Genomic DNA, 12500 nt, shown 5'->3' with positions numbered 1-12500 from the left:
TGGATAAAAAAGGAGAACTAAAACGAGAATCAATATCAGCGCGGTGTTTTCGAGATGCCGAGAGCTCCCATAGACAGTATATAAACGAGAGCTTCACGTCCGAGACTTCGACCGCTCCTACATGTACTTTATTAAACAGGTGAGCACATTTACATAAAACTAATCAATGTTATATAGTTCAACAATGATAAAATGTCAGAATATGATCTGTATGTTATTCTAATGTTGATCTAGTTTACTGCTAGTCTCATACAGACAAACTAACACATACATTTCAACACATTCAAATGCAGTTTAGTGTGCTAGTGTAATGTTGGACCAAGTGAAACAGCGCTGCGTTACCTCACAAGTTTAATTTGTCTAATAAACTGACCTGTGAGTAGTAATTCTGCGTGTAGTTCGGTAGAATGAAATGTCCATATTCCTTTTATATCCGCGGGACTCGCGTCGCGTGTGGAGCTGATAGCTGTCTCTTAGCAATCCCGAACTACTTCATATCACAGTCATGATAAAAACATTGATGTATTCACTCATCCATAAACATTATTAGATCGGTCGGCTTGACGTTGACGACAAGATCCATAATTTTTAGCAAATGTTGCGTCATCAATCTACGCCTTTGTTATTGTAAGGTTAGCGACCCCTAGCGGCGAAAAATGCCATACTGTACGTTTAAAGAAAACATTTTTAAAATGTTTTAAAAAGCTGGACGTTTTGACCATTCAGAGAAAATTCAGAAATAACGTTTCCATGACTACAGTGGATGTGAACGATAACGCACTCATAAATGTCTGAGTTGCAGGCCTTTATCACAACACAATAGAACGCCGGAAGTAGCCGCGAAGCAGTGTACAGCGTCTTCCGGTTATTGCATTCACCATGGCTTCATGTTAATTATCACTGGACTACTTCACTCTCGCATCTCCCAAAAGTTTCATTTTTTTTTGTTTTCTTGATTCCATTTGAATGGTTTAATTAAATTGTTATAACCATTTGTTTAAAATGTAATGATTTAAGCAAAAATTTCTATATCGCGATTTTATTTAAGTTTACTGACCTACTTTTCATCTAAATGTGTAACTAAGTAACCACCGGAAGTGCGAGTACACTGCTTGGCGATTTCGAACGTTCCGAAACCAGGAAATGAGATAAAGGCCTATTAGAGATTACGTCACTCTAATAGAGGTCAATAAAACACATTTAAAAATGACGTCATGCACTCCTGCTGAGGAAACAAACCAAATGTTCACTGTGAATCCTGTGGACTGGAAAAAGAGATCATTTTGCATTTGTTTCATCTTTTCATCATATAAATCTTCTGAAACAAACTTTAAAAAGCTCCAAAAACATGTAATGTTGTAAAAGCAGTGAAATCAGTGTATACACTCACCGGCCACTTTATTAGGAACACTTGCTGTACCAGGTCGAACCCCTTTCCCTTCTTGATTGGCTGATTAGACAGTGTTTTTTGCTCATCTGAGGTGACGTTACATTAACATTGATGCTTCTCTCCAAAGCGACTTTCATCAAATGCATTTGCTGGGATTGAAACCCATGAGCTGGTGTTAGTAATGCAGGAGCATGAGAAGAAACATCTGTTACTGACACCAGCATCACTGATGAAGCTCTTCTGCTGCACACACACACACACACACACACACACACACACACACACACACACACACACACACACACACACACACACACACACACACACACACACACACACACACACACACACACACACACACACACACACACACACACACACACACAGTGTCTGAACTCACACACACACACACACACACACACACAGTCTGAACTCCAATACAGGCTTTGGTGTTTGAAGAAAAACTCAGGGTCTATTTCAGCCACAGATATTTTTTGGTGATTTATTTAATTTGTAGTTTCATTTCATTTTATTGTTTCATTTCATTATTTTATTTTATTTCATTTTATTATTTCATTATTTTATTTCATTTTATTTATTACATTTAATTTATTTTATTTTATATTTAATTTAATTTATTTTATTTTAAGACTGAATGCACGGACCAAATATACTGACACACATCCGGTTTCTTTCTCAACTGTTCACTTATGACAATACTTGTCGAGAGGGTATTTTTACATAATTTTTTGTGTATGTGTTCGTTCAAGCGCATGAACCTTAAACAATTTAATAATCAATTCAAAAGGAATTTATACCTGTGTGCATGAAGCGTTGAGCTGAAGGAGTTAATGAGATGTTTCAGAGTCCTGTGTCTGATGAATCTGTATGAGCGCAGAACAACTTCATCAGCGCTGAAGGAGGAGATATTCATGAAGCATCATTCATTATTAATCATTAAACACAACAGCTGCTGATAGTGACGACACAAACCAAGAGATATTCTGAGACTTCACAGTTTGGCCAGTTTAAACCTAATATAATTAAAACTATAATAGGCCTGATTATAATACTTACCTGGGAGTGTCAGAATAGGTGAAGAAATTACCCTCAATTTATTTCAAGAACTATGTTCTTCAATAAAAACAGTTATTGAGGGGGGAAAATATGATTTTAGTTTACATGTAACTTTGCAAAAAAACTGCATGCATTTTGCGGATGAATATGATTTTCACAATAGATAATGTGAACTCTGTCAGAGATATCCCTCAGTTCTTGTCATCTTCTAAAGCTGAGCTGATGTTGAGTCTTGTTTTATTACGAGCTCTGTCTCGTTCTCTTTTCTCCAGCAGACTCTCCTGTTCACACACACTCTCTCACACACACACTCTCACACACATACATGATCTGATGTTGAGTCTTGTTTTATTACGAGCTCTGTCTCGTTCTCTTTTCTCCAGCAGACTCTCCTGTTCACACACACACACAGGATTTCCTCTGTTAAGCGTTTGTTATAAACGGGTGATTCTCCGGAGGTTGGAGATTTAGCTGCGGTTTCTAGCATCCTTGTTAGAGCGTCCGCCTCCCACACCGGAGACCAGGGTTCGAATCCCACTCGAAGCGGGTCGAGTAACAGCAGTCACATCTGGTGCCGTGACCCGGGTGCGAGTGAGCTTTAGTGTAACGTACGCCAGTAACAGCAGTCACATCTGGTGCCGTGACCCGGGTGCGAGTGAGCTTTAGTGTAACGTACGCCAGTAACAGCAGTCACATCTGGTGCCGTGACCCGGGTGCGAGTGAGCTTTAGTGTAACGTACGCCAGTAACAGCAGCCACATCTGGTGCCGTGACCCGTGTGCGAGTGAGCTTTAGTGTAACGTACGCCAGTCAGAGCTGTGACATCTGGTGCCGTGACCCGTGTACGAGTGAGCTTTAGTGTAACGTACGCCAGTCAGAGCTGTGACATCTGGTGCCGTGACCCGTGTGCGAGTGAGCTTTAGTGTAACGTACGCCAGTCAGAGCTGTGACATCTGGTGCCGTGACCCGTGTGCGAGTGAGCTTTAGTGTAACGTACGCCAGTCAGAGCTGTGACATCTGGTGCCGTGACCCGGGTGCGAGTGAGCTTTAGTGTAACGTACACCAGTCAGAGCTGTGACATCTGGTGCCGTGACCCGGGTGCGAGTGAGCTTTAGTGTAACGTACACCAGTCAGAGCTGTGACATCTGGTGCCGTGACCCGTGTGCGAGTGAGCTTTAGTGTAACGTACGCCATTCAGAGCTGTGACATCTGGTGCCGTGACCCGGGTGCGAGTGAGCTTTAGTGTAACGTACACCAGTCAGAGCTGTGACATCTGGTGCCGTGACCCGGGAGCGAGTGAGCTTTAGTGTAACGTACGCCAGTCAGAGCTGTGACATCTGGTGCCGTGACCCGTGTGCGAGTGAGCTTTAGTGTAACGTACGCCAGTCAGAGCTGTGACATCTGGTGCCGTGACCCGGGTGCGAGTGAGCTTTAGTGTAACGTACACCAGTCAGAGCTGTGACATCTGGTGCCGTGACCCGGGTGCGAGTGAGCTTTAGTGTAACGTACGCCAGTCAGAGCTGTGACATCTGGTGCCGTGACCCGGGTGCGAGTGAGCTTTAGTGTAACGTACGCCAGTCAGAGCTGTGACATCTGGTGCCGTGACCCGGGAGCGAGTGAGCTTTAGTGTAACGTACGCCAGTCAGAGCTGTGACATCTGGTGCCGTGACCCGGGAGCGAGTGAGCTTTAATGTAACGTACGCCAGTCAGAGCTGTGACATCTGGTGCCGTGACCCGGGTGCGAGTGAGCTTTAGTGTAACGTACGCCAGTCAGAGCTGTGACATCTGGTGCCGTGACCCGTGTACGAGTGAGCTTTAGTGTAACGTACGCCAGTCAGAGCTGTGACATCTGGTGCCGTGACCCGTGTGCGAGTGAGCTTTAGTGTAACGTACGCCAGTCAGAGCTGTGACATCTGGTGCCGTGACCCGTGTGCGAGTGAGCTTTAGTGTAACGTACACCAGTCAGAGCTGTGACATCTGGTGCCGTGACCCGTGTGCGAGTGAGCTTTAGTGTAACGTACGCCAGTCAGAGCTGTGACATCTGGTGCCGTGACCCGGGTGCGAGTGAGCTTTAGTGTAACGTACGCCAGTCAGAGCTGTGACATCTGGTGCCGTGACCCGGGTGAGAGTGAGCTTTAGTGTAACGTACACCAGTCAGAGCTGTGACATCTGGTGCCGTGACCCGTGTGCGAGTGAGCTTTAGTGTAACGTATGCCAGTCAGAGCTGTGACATCTGGTGCCGTGACCCGGGTGCGAGTGAGCTTTAGTGTAACGTACGCCAGTCAGAGCTGTGACATCTGGTGCCGTGACCCGGGTGAGAGTGAGCTTTAGTGTAACGTACACCAGTCAGAGCTGTGACATCTGGTGCCGTGACCCGGGTGCGAGTGAGCTTTAGTGTAACGTATGCCAGTCAGAGCTGTGACATCTGGTGCCGTGACCCGGGTGCGAGTGAGCTTTAGTGTAACGTACACCAGTCAGAGCTGTGACATCTGGTGCCGTGACCCGGGTGCGAGTGAGCTTTAGTGTAACGTACACCAGTCAGAGCTGACATCTGGTGCCGTGACCCGGGTGCGAGTGAGCTTTAGTGTAACGTACACCAGTCAGAGCTGTGACATCTGGTGCCGTGACCCGGGTGCGAGTGAGCTTTAGTGTAACGTATGCCAGTCAGAGCTGTGACATCTGGTGCCGTGACCCGGGTGCGAGTGAGCTTTAGTGTAACGTACACCAGTCAGAGCTTAACTCTCAAATTAAAGGGATAGTTCAGTCAAAAATCACCATTATGTCTTTATTTGCTCTCTGTCATTGCAAAATTTTCTTTCTTTTGCAGAACTCAAAAAAATGATGTTTTGAAGAACATTGGGAACAAAACACTTCAGCCTATTGAAAAATTTCTTAAAATATCTTGGGTTTGGAACGACACGAATGAGTACAGAATGATCATTTTTAGGTGGACTGTCCCTTGTATTATTAGTTCCTCACACACACACACACACTTTGATCTGACAAAGCAATGAAAAACGAGAGCTTTTCATGTTTTATTTTGTGTTCACTGTTTTGTATAAAATGTACATTCATGGACAACTTTACAAAATAGAAAACCCACCACACAAGTGAAACACGTAGGCCTATGCAATACTGCTTTGGCATGTACATTTGTACAGTAAAGTGCAACATGTGGCTTATAAATAAATAAATAATATAAATATACATTCTTGATGCGTGTCGTTGCTCGTTCACAGCGTGTCGAGACGTCCTGGTCTCAGTAAAGTGCAATTGAACAACAGACACTTTGAGTCCCCCATGAATCCTCCTGTATCATATTTGATACACACATTTCTAAGGCCTCTAATGATGCAAACGTCGCTGTTTCACTCAATCTCCTCAGTCCTTCTGTGTCTGACTGATATTTAGACTTTTATCAAGTAAAAGTCTTTTAGTGTAATTGTACAAACGTCTTCCTTCAGCTTGTGTTCAGCTCTGCTGTCAAATCTGCACTCATTTTAACAAGTAAACTTAGAATAACTTTGATATTGTTAGTAATATTTCAACTGCACTGAAGCAGCTTCGGTTTACTTGATTATCAGACATTATTTCATATAAAAATTATGAGTATCAAATATGATCATCAGGCTTTTGAGGAAGGTTTATTTGTTCATCTCTCAATCATCATTGCATTGCGTCGCATTATATGTTTTGATCATAAAACTAAGCATTTAAATCAAGACATTATTGGGAGATATTTATATGCATTTTATGCGAATAGTCTGCAACACTGTAATAAAGATCTCATTGATTTACATGACCTTAATGTTTGACCATATAAACTAAAGTTTGTGTCTCTGAATAAAACTGAGCTGTTTGTTTCTCACTATCTCAGACTATGAGAGCCATAAAAGCCTGATGCATCAAACATGATGCTCAACAAAAACACTCTTTTTGTATTTTGTCTAAAGGTTCGATAAACTGTCCAAACAGATTGAAAGCATGATCTAGACCTCGCTGGGCGATCTGGAGCGATACGAGCCGTTGCTGTGAAAGCATCCGCAGAAGAGCATGTACAGTGAGCGCTGGATCTCAGGGTTTCGGTAGGCGTAGATGATGGGGTTGATCATGGAGTTGTACGTTGCGGGGAGTAGCGTTGCGTACGTGTACACCGGCGGATACTCGCGCTCTCCGACTAAACAGTAAATGGCGAAGGGAAGCCAGCTGAACCCGAACGTGCCCAGGATGATGGCGAGTGTGGAGACACCCTTCTTAGTGGCCACGTAATGCGAGGTGGTGAAGAAGTGCTGCTGAAGAGCGATCTGGTGCGCGTGATGACACACGATCTTGCAGATCTTGAAGTACAGGCTGAGCATGAGGATGAAGATGACGAAGAACGACGCGGCTAGCAGAGTGAGGTTTGTGCGTTTGAGCGGGCGCACGATACTACAGGTGGACTCGTCCTCTAAACAGTTCCAGCCTAAAACCGGCATCAGTCCCAGTCCGAGAGACGCTCCCCACGTTCCCACCAGCATCAGATGCACATAATGAAGCGTCTTCTCGGAGAAGTACGTCAAAGCGTTGTAGAGCGACAGATACCGGTCGATCGTGATGGCCAACAGGCTGCTGATGGACGCCGTGAAGGAGGACACTAGGAATCCCACCGTAATGAGGCTTATAGTCTCGGATGACACCAGATACTGGAACGCGAAGTTCAGGATTAATCCCATTCCGGCCAGTAGGTCAGCGGTGGCGAGGCTGCCGATCAGCACGAACATGGGGTTGCGTAACGTCGGCGAGTAGAAGATGATGGCCACCACGATGGCGTTCTCACACGCGATCACCGTCCCCGACAGGCACAGCATGATGTCCCACGGGTTCACGTGGAAATCCAGGGCCGCCGATGACAGCGCCAGGCTCCGGTTCCCGTCCAACGCTTCGGCTTCAAGCCACAAGGAGGACGGCAAACCCACGGCGCTCTCGTTGAGCGCTCCGCTCTCGTTCATCTCTCAGCCTGGAGACCAAACAATGACGACAGGTCAGAAAAACGCATCTATAAATGACATCACTACAGCATTTGCATGAAAATCAATTGCAGCTGAATCTAAGAATAAGCATTTTCCTCATGCACAAGGCAAAATAAATGATTTTATTTGAGCATTTTAAACATTATAAGCTCTTATAGTTTGGGAAATGCATCAAGTCTATAAATGTCATTTGCATGAAAATCAATTGGAGCTGAATCTAAGAACAAACATTTTCCTCATGCACAAGGAAAAATTTAATATTTTATTCAAGCATTTTAAACGTTATAAGCTCTTCTAGTTTGGGAAATGCATCAAATAAATCTATAAATGACATGTAGAGACATCACTGTATCATTTGCATGGAAATCAATTGGAGCTGAATCTAAAAAAAGAGCATTTTCCTCATGCACAAGGAAAAATTAATTATTTTATTCAAGCAGTTTAAACGTTATAAGCTCTTCTAGTTTGGGAAATGCCTCAAGTAAATCTAAAACTGATATGTAGAGACTTCACTATATCATTTGCATGAAAATCAATTGGAGCTGAATCTAAGAATAAGCATTTTCCTCATGCACAAGGAAAAAATTATTATTTTATTCAAGCATAAACATTGCACGCTCTTATAGTTTAGAAAATGCATCAAATAAATCTATAAATGACATGCAGAGACTTTACTATATAATTTACATGAAAATCAATGTGTGCTAAATCTCAAAATAAGCATTTTCCTCAAGCACAATGCAAACTAAATTATTTTATTCGAGCATTTTAAACATTATAAGCTCTTATAGTTTGGGAAATGCCTCAAGTAAATCTATAAATGACATGTAGAGACTTCAGTATATCATCGTCATGAAGAAATCTCTGAAACTCACTGGCGCTGTCCGCGGTGCTGAATCTTACAATGAGCATTTCCTTCACGCAAAAGCCCAACTAAAGCAGTTTATTTGAGCGTAAACATCTTTTAAACAATATAAGCTCTTAGTTAAGGAAAATGCGTCAAATAAATGACATGCAGAGATTCTAAATAAGATGTGAAACCCACACAATAATGACGTATGCAACGACATTCTTACGTGCCAAATACTTTTTGCATTAAATTAAGGCGGGAAAACATACAAACACTGCATTTAACATTATTCACAACAACACATTAAGAAGTTTCGTAGTATCATTTGCATGAAGAAATCTCTCTGATAGTTGGACACTGTAAAACAATTGGAGAAAAGGAGAAGGAGCGTTTTCCTCACGGCCGAGGCGAAATAAGGGGTTTTATTTGAGCGGAAACATCTTTTAAGTTATAAACTCTTAGTTCAGAACATAATCTGCTCAATCTTACTGAAAATCGCTCCAAATAAAAAAAAAAAAAAAAAACAATTTTACCCACAGAAAGAAAATCACAAAACGTTCGTTTGTGCATAAAAAGCGCATGTTTTCAGTGTAATCCTGCACAATCGACGCGTCTTTGAGTTTTGATGAAACAGAAATGCATGTGGACGAAATCGCATCCAAACTAAGACATATTAAGAAGTGAAATCTCATCATTTAGAAATTCAGAAAGGTTTGCAAGGAGAAATCAGCAAACATATGCGCTCGAGCCTCTCACTCTAGTGCTGAGAACAAGAGCTTCGCTTCAGTAAAAACTCACTAAATTATTGGTTTTGTTTGTGCACAAACACTTAGAGTTTGCGCTTCAAATGCAGCATCTCTGAGTTAATAATTGGGAAAATCAAGCATACCTTTTCCTTCACATGGGGGAAAACAGAGACTGAAAGGCTTTCTTCGGCTGACCGCTCGCGTGCTCTTCCTCAGGTGAATCCTTTACTCCTGTTGGGATTCCCAGACATGAGTCCTGGATTCATGCGGGAATGGAGAGGGACTGAACTGGCGCCCGCGAATCCGAGCGCGCGCTAATAAACCCTGGTGACGTCAGCGCGCGCCGCCGCTCATCTGCGCGAGACCATCGTTCAGTGAAGAACATCAGCGATTCACAGGTGAATGATCGCAAGCTCTGATGTGCATAAGATAAACTATCATATTTGATACAATGCAACATACTGGGCGCACGTGACACTAACTGCAATGACAAAATACTGTGTTTTACACAAAATCTGTTTGTGTTTCACATTATTCACAGCAATGCTTGAATGCATACTGCACTATCCGATGCTTATTTGTCAGGGTTCTGTCAATTCTGTCTAGTTTATTTCTTGGTTTTGTGACAGAGCTCAAAACACTCCTGTTTTGTCATGTCTTTGAGTGGGCGCGCGCTTTGAGCGTTGTCGAGCCGTGCGCGCTCTCGTGTGTATGCAGTGTACATGTGCGGGGTATGGTGTTTGGATCCCGGCACATCTGTCGAGTTTGGTTTCGGTTCTGTGTCGGGATTCGTGTTGTCATCGACCACGTGCTTTCATGTCATGTTTTGTCTTGTACTGTGTAACACAGATTAGGCTTGTTCGACTTCATGCAGCTCTGCGCAGACCGATCGGCGGCTGACTTGAAGCAGTGCATGCCGGTTAGAAATTTTGTCCGACTTGATGCAGCGCCGACGCCACGTGACTGTGACGTATGCCATCAAAGTACCGCGAGGGCAATTCGAGAGTAGCCGGAGAACTCAGCCAGCGCAGCTTCTCAAGAGTGGCTGCATTGGGCTGCACGAGGGCGGATGACGACACAGCTGTTCCACGATTGGCCGGATTCACTGCATGACAACGATCACGTGTGTTTCGTGTTTATTCGAACACCTTAGTTCTTCTAAAGCTCTCAAATCAATTTATTATAACAGTAAACACTCTTTTCATGTCGTTGTCATGTTATATTGTGTCATGTTTATCAAATAAAACAGGTTAAAAAACGTAGACTCCACTTCATTTATAACAGCTTATGTTGAACTTTATTCTTGTTCAAACAGACGCTGTATGAAGCAGTAGCCTATAAAGTATTGAATAAAAATGTATCTGAAAAATCTGTGTATTATTTGTCAAATATTGCATTTATTTCACTTCAGCTGTGGTAAAGTATGCAAATACCACGTGAGCAGTCACTACGGGAACCAGAAAGTGTCCGACTTCACGTCTCCGTTTGCAGCTCCTCCCCGCCTGCACGCGGCTACTCTCGCCGATCGGGTGCATCCAGCCGCAGCCGATGTCGAACACACCTATTGTGTGTGCTTTCATGTTGTCATGTTCTCTGTGTGATCACGTGGCTTATGAGGTCTCATTAGCTGTGTTCATGTCTGTTTTGTGTAAGCACATGGCTGGTGATTTGTTTCACTGGCCATAGTGCTTGTGTTTTTGTCATGTTTGGTGTGAGCACATGGCTTGTCATGTGTTTCCTTGTGTCATGTGCTCTCCTGTGGATTGTCTAACCCCGCCCATCTCGTTACCTGATTATTGATTGATTAGCCCCACCTGTCCTCACTCGTTACCTGCTTTGTTTGCTCCCTATTTATTCTCCTTGTGTTTTCAGTCCTGTGCTGGTTCCTCGTCTATGTTTACCCTCGTTTATTCTTCCTGTAGTCAAGTCAAGTCTTTCCCCTCGGGGAGTTTTTGTTTGTATTTTTATTAATAAAAGCCTTCATTTCCCTGCAATTGAGTCCTCGCTTCATCCCTCACCCACATCCTTGACACATATTATCTTAAAGATGCATATGCTGTCAGTAGGCTACTAAAATGCAGGGCTGCCAACTTTTGAGTTTAGCTTGGAGTGAGATTTTTACAAAACAAATATTGCATCACAATAAGTGTAATTGTGATTGTCAAAACATTTGGTAACTAAATAGAATTTTATGAAGTTTAGTGACAACATGTTACAATGTTTACATTGTACAATGACTGGTATAGGATACAGTTTTTATTATTGCTTGACAAAAATTTCAAGATTTCAATTCCATTCTTGTGATTTGATTCCGATTTTGATTCAATATTGACTATTTTGGATACATGTTTATTTTAAATTTTATTTAAAAAAATAATCTCACCTAATGCTGTAAACATAGAGGGCCCAATCTGCTGGTATTATTAAAGGTTAACAATAATATTAAATTAAATATAATGCAGTTTTTGTTATAATAACAATTATTTAATGACATAAGTAAAAATATAATAAATATGTAAAGTGTTCAGCAAAATCTCCTCTCTAGCTATTTTTTCTATTTAATTAACATGCTATGGTCGTTAAATGGCTTTCCTGAGGTAAATGTAACGTTATGTGACATAATTGTTCTCCTGCTGTTATATTGACCTCTTTCCGTGGTTGAGAAACAATAATTGGTCGATATTATGTATACTTTCGGTAAGTTGTACTGCATCTTTAAATAAAAAAGTAACAGGTGATCGGTTCACGTGCACTTGAACTGAGGCGCTCAGCGATCTGTCACGTCACATTTACAAGCGCCAAAGGTATTTTTGTCTGAATTTCGTAATAAAATTGACGGAATCTAAGAGCTGAGAATTAGTTTAATATTAAAAGTACCTCTTTGCTCCACAATTTTTCTGTGCGTGAGAAAATGGATGTGTGGCGTGAGAGCGTGTGAAAAGTGTCAATTGCGTGAGTCTCACGCTCAATGCGTGAGAGTTGGCAGCCCTGAAAATGCATGGTTGCATTGAAAAATATGAAGATAAAGCTTAATCTACTGACACAGGCCTGGTTTCACAGACAGGGCTTAGATTAAGCCAGGATCAGGTCTTAGTTTAATTAGGACATTTGAGTAGCTTTTATAAACATGCATTAGAAAAAAACATTACTGGTGCATCTTGGCACTGACAGTTAAAACATCTCAAACATGCATTTTAGTCCGAGACTGGACTTAAGCGATGTCTGTGAAAGCGGGGGATAGAATTACACATGCAACAAGATTAATGATGAAGTGAATCAGATTAAATCCATCTATAATGCAGCTCATTGTGGGCCCATACATCATCTGATACAGTCACTGTTCTATAGTACAGCCAGATTTAAATGCACAGATCTTAAATTCACACACGTTCTGGAGCAACAAAAAAAAAAGAACACGTTGAAAGAAGA

The 12500-nt window shown here is 42.4% G+C and overlaps 1 protein-coding gene across 1 annotated transcript; it reads right to left on the bottom strand.

Annotated features, from left to right (window-relative positions):
* Positions 1 to 5488: 5488 nt before the first annotated feature.
* Positions 5489 to 9361, bottom strand: gpr6 (G protein-coupled receptor 6). The gene is made up of 2 exons (XM_084091269.1): positions 9215 to 9361; positions 5489 to 7462 (listed from the first exon to the last, which is right to left on the bottom strand). Exon 2 carries the CDS (start codon positions 7452 to 7454, stop codon positions 6456 to 6458), a length of 999 nt encoding a protein of 332 aa, XP_083947395.1. The 5' UTR covers positions 7455 to 7462; positions 9215 to 9361; the 3' UTR covers positions 5489 to 6455.
* Between the last annotated feature and the right edge of the window lie 3139 nt (positions 9362 to 12500).

The sequence above is a fragment of the Abramis brama genome (genome assembly GCF_963993115.1).
Source record: "Abramis brama genome assembly, chromosome: 18".
NCBI lineage: Eukaryota > Metazoa > Chordata > Actinopteri > Cypriniformes > Leuciscidae > Abramis > Abramis brama.
The sequence above is the reverse complement of the archived record's forward strand: the minus strand, read 5'-3'. Positions and strand labels throughout refer to the sequence as shown.